This window comes from Bombina bombina, chromosome 5, assembly GCF_027579735.1.
Source record: "Bombina bombina isolate aBomBom1 chromosome 5, aBomBom1.pri, whole genome shotgun sequence".
Classification (NCBI taxonomy): Eukaryota; Metazoa; Chordata; class Amphibia; order Anura; family Bombinatoridae; genus Bombina; species Bombina bombina.
The window spans coordinates 315,593,771-315,611,225 of NC_069503.1; the positions used below are offsets into that span (position 1 = coordinate 315,593,771).

The following is a 17,455-nucleotide window of genomic DNA, read 5'->3' on the forward strand; positions in this document are numbered from 1 at the left end:
TGGTAGAAAAGTTCTTCAGGCAGCGGTTTCAGTTTGAATCTTCTGCTTATGTTTTTTGTTAAACTTTATTTTGGGTGTGGATTATTTTCAGCAGGAATTGGCTGTCTTTATTTTATCCCTCCCTCTCTAGTGACTCTTGTGTGGAAAGATCCACATCTTGGGTAGTCATTATCCCATACGTCACTAGCTCATGGACTCTTGTTAATTACATGAAAGAAAACATAATTTATGTAAGAACTTACCTGATAAATTCATTTCTTTCATATTAACAAGAGTCCATGAGGCCCACCCTTTTTTGTGGTGGTTATGATTTTTTTGTATAAAGCACAATTGTTCCAATTCCTTATTTTATATGCTTCGCACTTTTTTTCTTATCACCCCACTTCTTGGCTATTCGTTAAACTGATTTGTGGGTGTGGTGAGGGGTGTATTTATAGGCATTTTAAGGTTTGGGAAACTTTGCCCCTCCTGGTAGGAATGTATATCCCATACGTCACTAGCTCATGGACTCTTGTTAATATGAAAGAAATGAATTTATCAGGTAAGTTCTTACATAAATTATGTTTTTCTGTACCATGTCTGCTGTTCATTTTCTGGTTTCAATAACTGGGAAGCAGACAAGCTCAGTCACCTATCCTTACATTTGGACATCTTTAATCAGATTGTAGATCAATGAGTCTACCTGAGATGGACCTGATGGCTTCTTGTTTGAACAACAAGCTTCCCTGATATTTTGCAAGATCCAAGGATCCACATTCATAGTTTATACATGCTCTAGCAGCTTCCTTGTCATGCCATCTGGCTAACATTTTTCCCCCACGTGTTCTGCTTTCAAGAGTAGGAGCTCTTGTCATTAATTACAGATGTCCAGTTATCCTCTGTGGTTTATTCCACTAAGACCAGATGTGTTTTAAAGCCTCCTCTATTATTCAAATCTTGAGCTTTTTAACTTAAAGGATTGGAGACTGAGCGCCTATTTTTAAAACAAAGGCTTTGCTGAAGAAGATTTGGAAAGTTTTTCTTTCCTGATGTGAAGAACAAGGTTTAAACAGGCATTCCTTTAGACTTCTACAAAATTCTTAAATTGTTACAAGTGTGCTTAGCTCTTTAAGGAGTCAGATTTAATCACTTTATATGTTATACTACAAGAACATTGCTAAACTTACTGATATTCAGAACATTGTTCAAGCTTTAGTCAGGATAATTCCAGTGATTAAACCAGTTTCGCTCCCTTGGGACCTTTCTTTGGGTTCTAAGAGTTTTGCAGGTTTCTCCTTTTGAGTCTATGCACAGTTTAGACATTCAACATTTTTTTCTAGAAAGTATTGTTTCTTTTAGCAGTTTTGTCTTCTAGAAGAATTTCTGAATAGTCGAAGCGTTCATGCAAGCCTCTTTATTTTAGTGCTGCTTAATCTGTTGGTGCTCTACAAATAATTAAAAATAATAATCTTGTTTTTCACTAGGATAAGGCTGTTTTAAAACCTATTTTGTCTCTTTACCAAAGGTGGTCCATTGGTTATCTTTATTAACGAAATTTCAAAAGAAAAGTTACTACATAATTTAGATGTAGTGTAAGCTTTTAAGTTATGCTCACAAACTACAAAGAATTTTAAACAATCCTCTAATTTGTTAATTTATTTTCCTTGGTCCTCACAAGAGCCAACATTACACATACATTTCTTTTGTTTCTTGGCTAAAACTCTTGATTCACAAGGCTTAGTTGGAGGCAGGATAGTCTCCTCCTAAAAAAAAATTTCAGCTGATTTTACTAGATCAGTTTCCACTTCCTAATGTGGCTTCTATTGGAAAAAAATGCAAGGCAGCAGCATGCTGATCCTAACTTTTCTTTAATAAATTCTACCATTTTTATTTATTTTTCCTTCTTCTGAAGCCGGGACAATTATTGGCAGAAGGGCAGAGATTAAATATTCAAGAGCAAAGATCAGTTGAAGCATAAATATAGTTGTAATTTTTTAATGTATTTTTATGCATTTCTGCATCATGCTTGAAATTGCTCATTGCATAGCATTTTCTCTTTTTTTCCCCTCACACATTTTTTGTTCTTTCACTATTTCTGTCATCTCTTGTCTTGATATTGGGCAAATAGTTACCATGTAAATAATGTTTCTTTCATGTAATTAGCAAGAGTCCATGAGCTAGTGACGTATGGGATATACATTCCTACCAGGAGGGGCAAAGTTTCCCAAACCTCAAAATGCCTATAAATACACCCCTCACCACACCCACAATTCAGTTTTACAAACTTTGCCTCCGATGGAGGTGGTGAAGTAAGTTTGTGCTAGATTCTACGTTGATATGCGCTCCGCAGCAAGTTGGAGCCCGGTTTTCCTCTCAGCGTGCAGTGAATGTCAGAGGGATGTGAGGAGAGTATTGCCTATTTGAATGCAGTGATCTCCTTCTACGGGGTCTATTTCATAGGTTCTCTGTTATCGGTCGTAGAGATTCATCTCTTACCTCCCTTTTCAGATCGACGATATACTCTCATATATACCATTACCTCTACTGATTCTCGTTTCAGTACTGGTTTGGCTTTCTACAAACATGTAGATGAGTGTCCTGGGGTAAGTAAATCTTATTTTCTGTGACACTCTAAGCTATGGTTGGGCACTTTGTTTATAAAGTTCTAAATATATGTATTCAAACATTTATTTGCCTTGACTCAGAATGTTCAACTTTCCTTATTTTTCAGACAGTCAGTTTCATATTTGGGATTATGCATTTGAATTATTCATTTTTTTCTTACCTTCAAAAATTTGACTCTTTTTTCCCTGTGGGCTGTTAGGCTCGCGGGGGCTGAAAATGCTTCATTTTATTGCGTCATTCTTGGCGCGGACTTTTTTGGCGCAAAAATTCTTTTCCGTTTCCGGCGTCATACGTGTCGCCGGAAGTTGCGTCATTTTTTGACGTTATTTTGCGCCAAAAATGACGGCGTTCCGGATGTGGCGTCATTTTGGCGCCAAAAGCATTTAGGCGCCAAATAATGTGGATTTGGCGCTAAAAAATATGGGCGTCGCTTTTGTCTCCACATTATTTAAGTCTCATTTTTCATTGCTTCTGGTTGCTAGAAGCTTGTTCTTTGGCATTTTTTCCCATTCCTAAAACTGTTATATAAGGAATTTGATCTATTTTGCTTTATATGTTGTTTTTTCTCTTACATATTGCAAGATGTCTCACGTTGCATCTGAGTCAGAAGATACTACAGGAAAATCGCTGTCTAGTGCTGGATCTACCAAAGCTAAGTGTATCTGCTGTAAACTTTTGGTAGCTATTTCTCCGGCTGTTGTTTGTATTAATTGTCATGACAAACTTGTTAATGCAGATAATGTTTCCTTTAGTAATGTACCATTGTCTGTTGCAGTTCCTTCAACATCTAAGGTGCAGAATGTTCCTGATAACATAAGAGATTTTGTTTCTGAATCCATCAAGAAGGCTATGTCTGTTATTTCTCCTTCTAGTAAACGTAAAAAAACTTTTAAAACTTCTCTCCCTACAGATGAATTTTTAAATGAACATCATCATTCTGATTCTGATGACTCTTCTGGTTCAGAGGATTCTGTTTCAGAGATTGATGCTGATAAATCCTCATATTTATTTAAAATGGAATTTATTCGTTCCTTACTTAAAGAAGTATTAATTGCTTTCGAAATAGAGGATTCTGGTCCTCTTGATACTAATTCTAAACGTTTAGATAAGGTATTTAAATCTCCTGTGGTTATTCCAGAAGTTTTTCCTGTTCCTAATGCTATTTCTGCAGTAATTTCCAAAGAATGGGATAAATTGGGTAATTCATTTACTCCTTCTAAACGTTTTAAGCAATTATATCCTGTACCGTCTGACAGGTTAGAATTTTGGGACAAAATCCCTAAAGTTGATGGGGCTATTTCTACCCTTGCTAAACGTACTACCATTCCTACGTCAGATGGTACTTCGTTTAAAGATCCTTTAGATAGGAAAATTGAATCCTTTCTAAGAAAAGCTTATCTGTGTTCAGGTAATCTTCTTAGGCCTGCTATATCATTAGCTGATGTTGCTGCAGCCTCAACTTTTTGGTTGGAAACTTTAGCGCAACAAGTAGCAAATCATGATTCTCATGATATTATTATTCTTCTTCAGCATGCTAATAATTTTATTTGTGATGCCATTTTTGATATTATTAGAGTTGATGTCAGGTTTATGTCTCTAGCTATTTTAGCTAGAAGAGCTTTATGGCTTAAGACTTGGAATGCTGATATGGCTTCTAAATCAACTCTACTTTCCATTTCTTTCCAGGGTAACAAATTATTTGGTTCTCAGTTGGATTCTATTATCTCAACTGTTACTGGTGGGAAAGGAAATTTTTTACCACAGGATAAAAAATCTAAAGGTAAAAACAGGGCTAATAATCATTTTCGTTCCTTTCGTTTCAACAAAGAACAAAAGCCTGATCCTTCGTCCTCAGGAGCAGTTTCAGTTTGGAAACCACCTCCAGTCTGGAATAAATCCAAGCCTGCTAGAAAGGCAAAGCCTGCTTCTAAGTCCACATGAAGGTGCGGCCCTCATTCCAGCTCAGCTGGTAGGGGGCAGGTTACGTTTTTTCAAAGGAATTTGGATCAATTCTTTTCACAATCTTTGGATTCAGAACATTGTTTCAGAAGGGTACAGAATTGGTTTCAAGATGAGACCTCCTGCAAAGAGATTTTTTCTTTCCCGTGTCCCAGTAAATCCAGTGAAAGCTCAAGCATTTCTGAATTGTGTTTCAGATCTAGAGTTGGCTGGAGTAATTATGCCAGTTCCAGTTCCGGAACAGGGGATGGGGTTTTATTCAAATCTCTTCATTGTACCAAAGAAGGAGAATTCCTTCAGACCAGTTCTGGATCTAAAAATATTGAATCATTATGTAAGGATACCAACGTTCAAGATGGTAACTGTAAGGACTATCTTGCCTTTTGTTCAGCAAGGGAATTATATGTCCACAATAGATTTACAGGATGCATATCTGCATATTCCGATTCATCCAGATCACTATCAGTTCCTGAGATTCTCTTTTCTGGACAAGCATTACCAGTTTGTGGCTCTACCGTTTGGCCTAGCTACAGCTCCAAGAATTTTTTCAAAGGTTCTCGGTGCCCTTCTGTCTGTAATCAGAGAACAGGGTATTGTGGTATTTCCTTATTTGGACGATATCTTGGTACTTGCTCAGTCTTTACATTTAGCAGAATCTCATACGAATCGACTTGTGTTGTTTCTTCAAGATCATGGTTGGAGGATCAATTTACCAAAAAGTTCTTTGATTCCTCAGACAAGGGTAACCTTTCTGGGTTTCCAGATAGATTCAGTGTCCATGACTCTGTCTTTAACAGACAAGAGACGTCTAAAATTGATTGCAGCTTGTCAAAACCTTCAGTCACAATCATTCCCTTCGGTAGCCTTATGCATGGAAATTCTAGGTCTTATGACTGCTGCATCGGACGCGATCCCCTTTGCTCGTTTTCACATGCGACCTCTTCAGCTCTGTATGCTGAATCAATGGTGCAAGGATTACACAAAGATATCTCAATTAATATCTTTAAAACCGATTGTTCGACACTCTCTAACGTGGTGGACAAATAACCATCGTTTAATTCAGGGGGCTTCTTTTGTGCTTCCGACCTGGACTGTAATTTCAACAGATGCAAGTCTCACAGGTTGGGGAGCTGTGTGGGGATCTCTGACGGCACAAGGAGTTTGGGAATCTCAGGAGGTGAGATTACCGATCAATATTTTGGAACTCCGTGCAATTTTCAGAGCTCTTCAGTTTTGGCCTCTTCTGAAGAGAGAATCGTTCATTTGTTTTCAGACAGACAATGTCACAACTGTGGCATACATCAATCATCAAGGAGGGACTCACAGTCCTCTGGCTATGAAAGAAGTATCTCAAATTTTGGTTTGGGCGGAATCCAGCTCCTGTCTAATCTCTGCGGTTCATATCCCAGGTATAGACAATTGGGAAGCGGATTATCTCAGTCGCCAAACGTTGCATCCGGGCGAATGGTCTCTTCACCCAGAGGTATTTCTTCAAATTGTTCAAATGTGGGAACTTCCAGAAATAGATCTGATGGCGTCTCATCTAAACAAGAGACTTCCCAGGTATCTGTCCAGATCCCGGGATCCTCAGGCGGAGGCAGTGGATGCATTATCACTTCCTTGGAAGTATCATCCTACCTATATCTTTCCGCCTCTAGTTCTTCTTCCAAGAGTAATCTCCAAGATTCTGAAGGAATGCTCGTTTGTTCTGCTGGTAGCTCCGGCATGGCCTCACAGGTTTTGGTATGCGGATCTTGTCCGGATGGCCTCTTGCCAACCGTGGACTCTTCCGTTAAGACCAGACCTTCTGTCTCAAGGTCCTTTTTTCCATCAGGATCTCAAATCCTTAAATTTAAAGGTATGGAGATTGAACGCTTGATTCTTGGTCAAAGAGGTTTCTCTGACTCTGTGATTAATACTATGTTACAGGCTCGTAAATCTGTATCTAGAGAGATATATTATAGAGTCTGGAAGACTTATATTTCTTGGTGTCTTTCTCATCATTTTTCTTGGCATTCTTTTAGAATACCGAGAATATTACAGTTTCTTCAGGATGGTTTAGATAAGGGTTTGTCCGCAAGTTCCTTGAAAGGACAAATCTCTGCTCTTTCTGTTCTTTTTCACAGAAAGATTGCTATTCTTCCTGATATTCATTGTTTGGTACAAGCTTTGGTTCGTATAAAACCTGTCATTAAGTCAATTTCTCCTCCTTGGAGTTTGAATTTGGTTCTGGGGGCTCTTCAAGCTCCTCCATTGAACCTATGCATTCATTGGACATTAAATTACTTTTTTGGAAAGTTTTGTTCCTTTTGGCCATCTCTTCTGCCAGAAGAGTTTCTGAATTATCTGCTCTTTCTTGTGAGTCTCCTTTTCTGATTTTTCATCAGGATAAGGCGGTGTTGCGAACTTCTTTTGAATTTTTACCTAAAGTTGTGAATTCCAACAACATTAGTAGAGAAATTGTGGTTCCTTCATTATGTCCTAATCCTAAGAATTCTAAGGAGAAATCGTTGCATTCTTTGGATGTTGTTAGAGCTTTGAAATATTATGTTGAAGCTACTAAATCTTTCCGAAAGACTTCTAGTCTATTTGTTATCTTTTCCGGTTCTAGAAAAGGCCAGAAAGCTTCTGCCATTTCTTTGGCATCTTGGTTGAAATCTTTAATTCATCTTGCCTATGTTGAGTCGGGTAAAACTCCGCCTCAGAGGATTACAGCTCATTCTACTAGGTCAGTTTCTACTTCCTGGGCGTTTAGGAATGAAGCTTCGGTTGATCAGATTTGCAAAGCAGCAACTTGGTCCTCTTTGCATACTTTTACTAAATTCTACCATTTTGATGTATTTTCTTCTTCTGAAGCAGTTTTTGGTAGAAAAGTACTTCAGGCAGCGGTTTCAGTTTGAATCTTCTGCTTATGTTTTTCATTAAACTTTATTTTGGGTGTGGATTATTTTCAGCAGGAATTGGCTGTCTTTATTTTATCCCTCCCTCTCTAGTGACTCTTGTGTGGAAAGATCCACATCTTGGGTAATCATTATCCCATACGTCACTAGCTCATGGACTCTTGCTAATTACATGAAATAAAACATAATTTATGTAAGAACTTACCTGATAAATTCATTTCTTTCATATTAGCAAGAGTCCATGAGGCCCGCCCTTTTTTGTGGTGGTTATGATTTTTTTGTATAAAGCACAATTATTCCAATTCCTTATTTTATATGCTTTCGCACTTTTTTCTTATCACCCCACTTCTTGGCTATTCGTTAAACTGAATTGTGGGTGTGGTGAGGGGTGTATTTATAGGCATTTTGAGGTTTGGGAAACTTTGCCCCTCCTGGTAGGAATGTATATCCCATACGTCACTAGCTCATGGACTCTTGCTAATATGAAAGAAATGAATTTATCAGGTAAGTTCTTACATAAATTATGTTATTTCTTATTTACAGAGCACACACACAAAATTTGTGAATCTTAACTCACTAAATGTAAAGTATATCAATAGGGTGGATATTTCCTCCAGACTTCCTTTTTTTAAGAGAGATAATTTATATAAATGTAAATATGATTAAAAGGGACACTAAACAGTATGACATAAGTATATTAAATAATTGTACATAGTAAAGAAAAAGATGCAGTATACTACTTTTCTGAAACCTCACAAACCTACTAATCTCAGTAAAGTGATAAAAATAATGAACGTTTGGTTAACAAAATAGCAAGTCCATTTTGGCTGTCAGGGGGACTTTGTCCATTGAAAACAATTTCAGCAGACAAGGTGTTAAGGTTTTTAGGAAAATTTCTCAACTTAATCTATTGCAATATTACAAAAATGTCTTTTGTCTGTTGCAATGGGACTGTTGCTGTATTTAGTTCCTCAGATACACATTCAAAACCAAAAATCAAGAAACTAAGATCTGAGATAAATTTGAGAAGAGTGGAGAAATAACGCTATTAGGGCGAAGACATTGGAGAGTAGATGTAGCTTTTTTTAAAAAAAAAATTCTCCACATTTGATATTTCAAAGTTTTATGCATGCTATATGAAGAAAAAACACAAAATTGAAATTGTCAAAAAAGAAAAGAAAAAGGTTGAATCACAACAAGTTTTGTGGTTTTATCGCCTTACACAAGAGAGCCACCTTGTGTCTATATAGACTGATTAACATTTGTTTTAATTTTTTATTTGAATTAAAATGTGTTGAAGTTCTATGATAAAAAATGTGTATTTATCCATTTATTTTGTGTATTTTTATGTCATATGTGACTACTTTAGAATGCATCCTCTAGTGTAATGACTGATGTGTTGTTGTTTTTTTTTGCTAATTCCTAATGTTTGACTTATCTGTCAATATTTATTTACTTATTTATGTTCTTGTTAATGGTACACAACATATATAGTTGCATTTTGTATGATGTCAGTAGTGGCATTTTCTTTGTTTAAACAAGCTTTTTTTTTTTTTAGGCCCAGGAGAAAATGCCACTTAGTATTATAAGGCCACTGACCTCCAACATGGTTGACTATTCATGTAATATTTTATTAAAAGACCCATTTTTTAATTTCCACTTGAAACAGTTTAGAAAATATTTTGCCACATGCAGTCCACAACTCTATGCAATTAGATTGAACACTTATTGTATATTTTCTCCAGCACTTGAGCTATTTTATTCTGTGTTTATAAATTTTGCATCCATATTGTGAGCATGGAGAAAGGTTATGCTGTGATTGTTTTTTTATTTAATAAAAAAACTTGCTTTGTAGGATTTTAAACAGTATTACCAATCCAGTCATTCCTTAGCCATGTGGATATCAAAATAACTGTTCAGAGTATATGCACTTATTCTGAAATTCACGTTTTCAGTTCCTAAGGTAAAGACAATCTAGTCTTTAAATAAATAAGAAAATAAATTGTTAGAACAATCCTAAAGAAAAAGATAAGAAATCTTGTTCACTATATCATTTCGGCATTAAATCTTATCGTATTTGGGTTAATATCTTGCTTCCAGCAGAACTGTGCTGATCATATCAATGAAATGGAGACAATATAAGATTGTGGTTGTTACACATACTAAATCATGTACTTGGTAGTCTTTTGTGTTTCAAAAAACCTGTTTTATTATGAAGATGCAAAAAAACAAAACAGAATGTAGTATGGTGAACTATGTTTAATTTCTTTATAGTTACACAGATGTAAAAACTAACTTACGCTTTCATAAATGCACTCTTGAATTATATGCCCATGCCTTCTTGAAACAGGTATAACCTCCCAGAAGTCTACATGAAAATGTGAGATAAAAAATGATAGAAAAATGTATAAAATGATTTAAAAGGTGTGACAATAATAACAATATCAAATTTTTGATTTTTTTATTATTTTTTTTTGGGGGGAGGGGTAGTGGTAGGGGTACTACCTACAGTATCTTGTTTTTTGTTCATAATATGAGTTTTCCTATTGCATTTATGTTATCCCTTCAAATATTGGCAGATAAATATATTTCCCTATGCATTTTCTGGAAGTTCTTGAAAGGGTGTTTTCAGAGCTTACTTATGAAATAGAAAGTGTTTATTGAAGCTTACTCCTATTATTTAGCATAGTGTGGAGATAAACTAGGGGGTTTCTAAAGATTAAAAACATTTTGTTTGGTTTGTAAAATGATCTAGTTTCTACTTCCTTAGTAGAGCAGATATTGTCTGACCATGTGAGTCCGTTTTTTAACAATTAGCATGCTGTGTTTAGGTCAGCTATCATAGACAGTAAAGTTAAAGGGACACTGAACCCAAATTGTTCTTTCTTGATTCAGATAGAGCATGACATTTTAAGCAACTTTCTAATTTACTCCTATTATCAAATTTTCTTCATTCTCTTGGTATCTTTATTTGAAATGCAAGAATGTAAGTTTAGATGCCGGCCCATTTTTGGTGAACAACCTGGGTTGTTCTTGCTGATTGGTGGATAAATTCATCCACCAATAGAAAATGTGCTGTCCAGGATCCTCAAACAAAATAAAAGCTTAGATGCATTATTTTTCAAATAAAGATAGCAAGAGAACAAAGAAAAATGATAATAGGAGTAAATTAGAAATTTGCTTAAAATTGCATGCTCTATCTGAATCACAAAAGAAAAAAATTTGGGTTCAGTGTTCCTTTAAGTATTATAATGCGTTTGTGCATGAGTGGTTGACTTAGATCTATTTCTGATTCCTCAGGCTCCCTCAAAGTATGATATTTTTGTTTTTCTTATAGGGAACATCCATCTTCAGAAGATACTGTTTATATGTGTGGTGCTTAGAAAAAACATCATAATACACTTAGACTTTTGTTAATAATTTGGATCAAAAAGTTTTCTTAAGCAGTTTTTTTTTTTCATTTTCTTGATCTAAAACATTATGGATTTGAGATCTGGGGATTATGTTATTGCAAAAGTTTGAAGTAGGAGGTTATTCGCTATTTATTCTTTTGTTAGACATTCTCTGAAACACCATCTTCACCAATTAGCATTTGTTTTTCTGACTTCATTTTTGTGCAGAATAGAATTACATATGGAAACTATGGTAAAAACCTAACCACTACCTGTATGTGGTGAATAGAAAATGTATACTTCATTACCAATTAATGCATTTTTTCACACTCAAAGTAGTGTTATAGTAAATCCCCATGGAATACTTCTTTTTGGAGAGGTTTTAGCTGTCTCACCTTCACAGACAGTCTTTATTCCCTTTTTTTTTTCTCTACATAGGTCTTAGCATGGTTGTATGTGTACTGCAGAAGTTATATGTTAAAGGGACATTCCGGTCAAAATTTAATTGCACATACATTAATTACATTTTTGAATAGACATATTTCCAATATACATGTATTGGCAACAATGCTTCTAGTAAAAGTTATCACTGTTTTAGTGTTAGAATTTTTCTCTGCACATCCATGTGAAGCATAGCTAGATATTGTCACTGCACCCACATTTTAAATACTGCAGCTGCTCTGATAATCAGTGGGGCTTATATCATGTCAACAATTAACAAATTGAGCCATTACCAGATGGTACAAGCACCTTAGGCTCTCTGAGCAAGTACTGTGTTTAAAATGCTGGTGCACATTGCATACTTAAATACACTTTTAAAACAGCTATAGCTTTTATTAGATGCATTTTTGCTAATACATGTATATGACAAAATGCTTCTATTGAGTACCAAAATGTTCCCGTGTGGTTTGCAATTTTGGCTGGAATATCCCTTTAACTGAAGGGGAAGGGTTGAAAAGTCCCTTTAGTCTTCCCGCTAGTACCTGAGTATGTCAGTATTTTAAGTGTAAAGAAATTAAGTTATTGGTAAGTATTAATCTTATTTAATTTTTAGGGGTGGGGTAAGGCCACGTAAGTTTTTAATATTGTAATATTTGTTTTCTTGTTACATGACATGGCACTTTAAATCTGTTATTTATTTCTAGTAAAATGTACATTTTATTTAGTACTAATTTGTTATCACTTTTAGAAAGCCACTTTTAATTTATATGACTATCAGTTTTTGAGAGAAAAAATATCTATAATACCTTTTAAATGACCCTCTTGTTTTATTTACATATAAGTAAATAAAGAATAATGCTAATGCATTTTCCATCCTTGCAACATTATACAGAATTACAAATAAAATATGCATTTTTAATTTAAATTGTGCATTAATAAATTAATATAGTAACTCTTCCCTAAGTCTAGAAATCCTCCAGGACATTCAAACATAGAATAAAACTGCTTTGATGGTAAAGATTGTATTTGATGTATTGTCATGAAGCTATAATTAACAAAGAGCTGAAAAAAGTATTGGTTGGGTTTGAGTTGTAAGGAAAATATCTTTATATGTAATAAAAGCAAAAAATAAAAATGCACATTTTTTTCTGTTCTATTCTTCTAAAATGACTGCAAGGAATGCATCTAAGTTGACACATACATTTCAGATAAAAGTCCCTTTAAAGGTTTAATATATGCATTTATTTCATCCTATTATTTTAGAGACAGATATTTACAATTAATATTATTTATTTTTCTGTTTTTCAACTGTTGATACAATTTATAATTAACATAAAACTGTCTCAGACAACTGAATAAACAATTGTTTACTGAATAAAAATGCCTTAATTTAGAGTTATCATTTTAGAAAAAATACAGTAACGTTTTCTAATTTTATATGCAAAGATAATTTATAGAAATGTAAATAAGACTCCAGAAACAGTGGCTAAATGTAATCTCTTAATCTGGATATAATTAACTATTATATTTTAAACCGATAAGAAGAATTGATTTTGTGCTCCCTGAATTATTCCAGCTACATACCTAGTTGGAGGACAAAAGTTTGACAATGTATTTTATTATATTTGCATTCTTTTTATTCTCAACATTTCTGTTTAATTTAAAGTGAAGGTAAACTTTGATGAATGAAAGCCAGGTTTTTAAAAATACTATTAAAAACAGGGGCACTTTCATTCATCAAAGTTTAGAAAGCAGCCGTTTTGTTTAAAAACTTACCTTTCTTCTCTTCACAGCCGGAACAGCTTCCCCCGCACGGAGATCCTCTCTTCACACGTCAGCAATGACTAATCCAGTTTCCTCCAATCACGGCATGGCCTTAGGCAATGATTCCCCTGGGGGGGAAAGCCGTGATTTGAGGAAGCCGGATTAGTCATTGCTGACGTGTGAAGAGAGGATCTCCACTTCTCCGGCTGTGAAGAGAAGAAAGGCTTTTAAAGAAAACGGCTGCTTTGTAAACTTTGATGAATGAAAGTGCCCCTTTTTTTAATAGTAATTTTAAAAACCGAGCTTTCATTCATCAAATTTTACCTTCACTTTAAACGAGAACATGTTTTTATTAATTATGTTGCTAAATATAGATGTTTTTATTATTCGCTTAATTGAAAATAAACTGACCAATTATTTGTTACAGAGAACGAGAGGACAAAAACGAAAAAGAAGTTTCATGCTCGAGGAGGAAAAGCCAGAGGTAAGAATACTTTTTTTTTTACACATACACACACTATATATACATATATATATATATATATATATATATATATATATATATATATATATATATATACATACTACCATGTTTAGTAAATACATTTTAGTAGTAAACACCAAATACATATTTTCGCCCATTTTGTTTCTTATTTTTCAGTTTTATTATTTTTTTATTTTTTTTTACCTACAGCTTTATTACCATATAATTTAATTTTAACATGCAAGTTATTTATAATGTATAGTGACCTCACAATTGCTTCTCTTTTCTATTTAAATATACAGCGACATAAACTGTAAATTAATGCTTTTATTATAGTGTATTTATTGTTTTTGTTTTCAAGGAACATTAAACACAATGCTTTTGTGTTTAAATTAAAATAATCAAAAACAAACTTTTAACTATTTTACTTTTGTTTTTAGGAGCATGTTCCAAGAGAAAGAAGGCGAAGACAATCAATGTCACTGCATAAAAAGCCCAAATCAGATGACTTAAGAACTGAATGTGCTTCTTGTAAGGGGAGTGGAGATAATGAAAATCTAGTAAGGTAATCTCAAAGCTTTGATTGATTTCTTTATTATTTAAAAAAACAAAAAAAACAGCACAGGTGTAAATATTTCTTGGATTTCAAACTTATTTTTGGTAACGGAACAATTGACTGACATAACTCATTTTCTAGACTTGTCCATTCTGTTGTTCATTTAAATCAGACGCTTGCATATTTTTTAGTTCTTCATAGAGGATTGTAACTTTAGAGAAGCATATGACATAAAATATCTGTAATCACTTGAGGCCAAAGGTTTAAAATTGCTCATTGCTATTTGTTTTTCTATATAAGCTACACTACCAAATGTGCTGCATGTGCTACAAGTAGTTTAGTACGTGTTGATACTTTCTGCATGCAGTAATAAATAAGCATATTTCTTTTTTAATGTGGTGAGAGTCCACAATTCCTTACTTGTGGGAATTCATCTCCTGGCCACCAGGAGGAGACAAAGACACCCTTCACCAGAGCTTTAAGTATCGCTCCAACTTCCCTTTTCCTCCCAGTAGTTGTTTGCCTTGTCAAGGCGAAGTCAAGGATTGAGGTGTTAAAGATTTATTGACGATTTACAGTAATATTGAAAATTTTCCCTTAAAGTAAAGTTCCTTGAAGAGAGGGACATAGGAGAGTACTTGGCTGTGCAATGTATATCTTCTTGCGGGTGTTGTGGTCACAAGCCTCCCACCGGTGTTGCTGGGATAGTTGACTTAGCCTCCTCCTGCTTGGCCATGAAGATGTACTCCCTCATTTTATCCTTTACTGTCAGTTACAGTACCTGGATGAGCTATTTTCCTGCAACAGTCTCCTTAAATGTTCCCCTCCTCGCTTAGGCTGGCATCGTTAACGCTATGCTCTCAGTCAGGAGTGCTAAGGAGATAATGGGTCTGGTTTGTTCAGTGCGAGCAGGGGAAGCATTTGCAACTCACATAGCTTGCTCTGGAGTGGTGAGGGTTGTTGATTCTTCCCGCCACTATGCACTAAGCGCGTGCTATCCGCACCTTCATCTGCAGAACACTTTCACTTCGGTAACTGCTTAGCCAGCTAGAGGATTTAAAAGGGAAAATCCTGCATGTATACAAACTCTGTTGTATTGCACTTAGATGTGATATGTATACAAACGCTGCTGTATTATACCTAGAAGTGATATATATATATATACACGTGTCCTTACTTTACTGCTATACCCACACTTAAAATTAGGTAAATTGTAGCTTGATACACGACTACGTTATTTTATATAATTCTGTTTTCCTGCCATAATTGCTGCACACACTTAGAGTTAAGTGTTCTTTCCTGCTGTGTTCCATTTATTTTCTGCCTAGCTTCTGCATTTACCTTTAATTTGCTGGTGTACTACAAGTAATATATTTATTCATTTTTCTATTATACTGTACGTATTTTGTGTGTCTTTCTTTTTATCTGTGTAAATATGGAGCAGGTTGGATCTGTCTATGCATTAATAGACTTCTTAGAGTGTAGGTCCACACATTGTATGCTAGCATTTAATAACGGTATGCTTTGTAAAGGGGTGAAGGTTCCGCTGCTCAACTTTGCAGCACTTAATCCCTTTTACAGTCTCAACTCCTGCTCCGCTCTGCCAATCTCTACACTGGCTCCCCATACACTCCAGAACACAATTAAAGGATTAAATCTAGCTTACAAATCACTCAACAGTCTAACTCCCAACTATATTTCCTCTCTCATCGTGAAATATTCCCCATCTCGTCCTCTTCGATCAACCTCTGACCTACGTTTCTCCACTCCGGTTATCTCTACAACTCACTACCACCATCAAGACTTCACACATGCTTCTCCTGTCCTCTGGAACTCTCTACCCCGCTCCATAAGACTGTCTCCAACCTTGTATAACTATAGACACTCCTTGAAAACCCACCTATTCAGAGAGGCTTACCATCTCTCCTCCATCCCTCATCCGAACCAAACTAATACATGAACTGCCTGACTCACTGCTGCAACTACAACCGATGTGACAAGCTACCCCAACCTTATGCCTCTGCACCCTAAACCTGTAGACTGTTAGCTCTCTGGAGCAGGGCCCTCTTCCTCCTGTACTAGATTTGTTTAGTTTTGTTATGTTTTGTATTTTATCACAAATCCTTGTCGTATACCCCTATCATTGTACCCAGCGCTACGGAATTTGACGCCGTTATTCAAATAAATGATAATAATAACTGTTTACTACTGCTATGGTAAATCCAGTTTGTCAGCCATCAGTTTATACTAAAAATATATCCAAGTGTTTTACGCTATTTAGAACTGGTGCATACATTGAGCCTCATAGATTTATTGAGTGGAAACATAGGAACATCAATTAGATATATTTGATATATTTGACTCGGCGGTCACATCTTAAACTTCACCCGTACCTACGTAAAAACTATATCCCCTTCCTTAAGTTACCTTGTCAACACAGGTGGAAGACCTCTGCTTCCTTCAGGGTGGGCTCACCTCGATGTGGACGGAAGGACGGCCACACTAAGAAATGCGACCGTCAAACTCTCATCTCCTCTGGTTTAGCCGTTTGCGAGTGCGGGACTTTCTTTCCGGACGTGACATCAACTCCTCCGGTCTTTGTTTCCACTCAATTAGCAAATCGTATCCAATCTGGGCTCCTGGGTAGACAATAAGCTCCTCTAATGCCGATACACTCAGGGACTTAGAGACCGGGGCTCCTCACAGCCCTTAATAATGATTCCAGAAAAAATGAAGAGCGTCCCGAGCGAGTGTATAAAAAGTTTACATTTTATTATAACAACTAAAACAACAAAAAATATTTTATAAAAGAGAATTGTTTAGATCAGTCTGATCTAAACATTTTTCTTTTATAAAATATTTTTTGCTGTTTTAGTTGTTATAATAAAATTTTAACTTTTTATACACTCTCTCGGGACGCTCTTCATTTTTTCTGGAATCAGTTTATACTACTCAGGGCAGCATTACTGATTTTCCCCAAGTTTTATGTATCTTTTTGAGTCTGCTATTTGGAGGTTTTATTAGTATCATACATTTTCATACAGGTGATGAGAGTCCACAATCCATTACTCCTGGGAATTAATCTTTTCTACCACTAGGAGAAGGCAAAGATTCCCAAATCATATTTTCCCTATAAAATCCCTCACACGTTCCTCAGTCTCTTTAGATTATGTCAACCATTAGATTATGTCAACCATCAGAGGGAACTCACAGTTCCCTAGCAATGATGGATGTGTCTGGAATTCTCTCATGGGCAGAGACCAAATCCTGTCTAGTCTCTGCGATTTATATTCCAGGGGTGAATAACTGTGAGGGAGACTTTCTCCGCTGTCAATCTCTTGGGTATTAGTTTACA

At 35.5% G+C, this 17,455-nt stretch overlaps 1 protein-coding gene across 5 annotated transcripts in view; it reads left to right on the forward strand.

Annotated features, from left to right (window-relative positions):
• The window catches only part of PHF14 (PHD finger protein 14), an 809,709-nt gene that overhangs the window by 403,103 nt on the left and 389,151 nt on the right, over positions 1 to 17,455 (forward strand). For all 5 annotated transcript variants that reach the window (XR_008402519.1, XM_053714097.1, XM_053714098.1 and 2 more), the window contains 2 exons: positions 13,488 to 13,544; positions 13,985 to 14,109. Coding sequence is in view for 4 of the 5 variants with exons in the window: in XM_053714097.1 (XP_053570072.1) it covers positions 13,488 to 13,544; positions 13,985 to 14,109 (182 nt within the window). In the remaining variant the exon portion in view is untranslated. The remainder of the gene's footprint in view (positions 1 to 13,487; positions 13,545 to 13,984; positions 14,110 to 17,455) is intronic.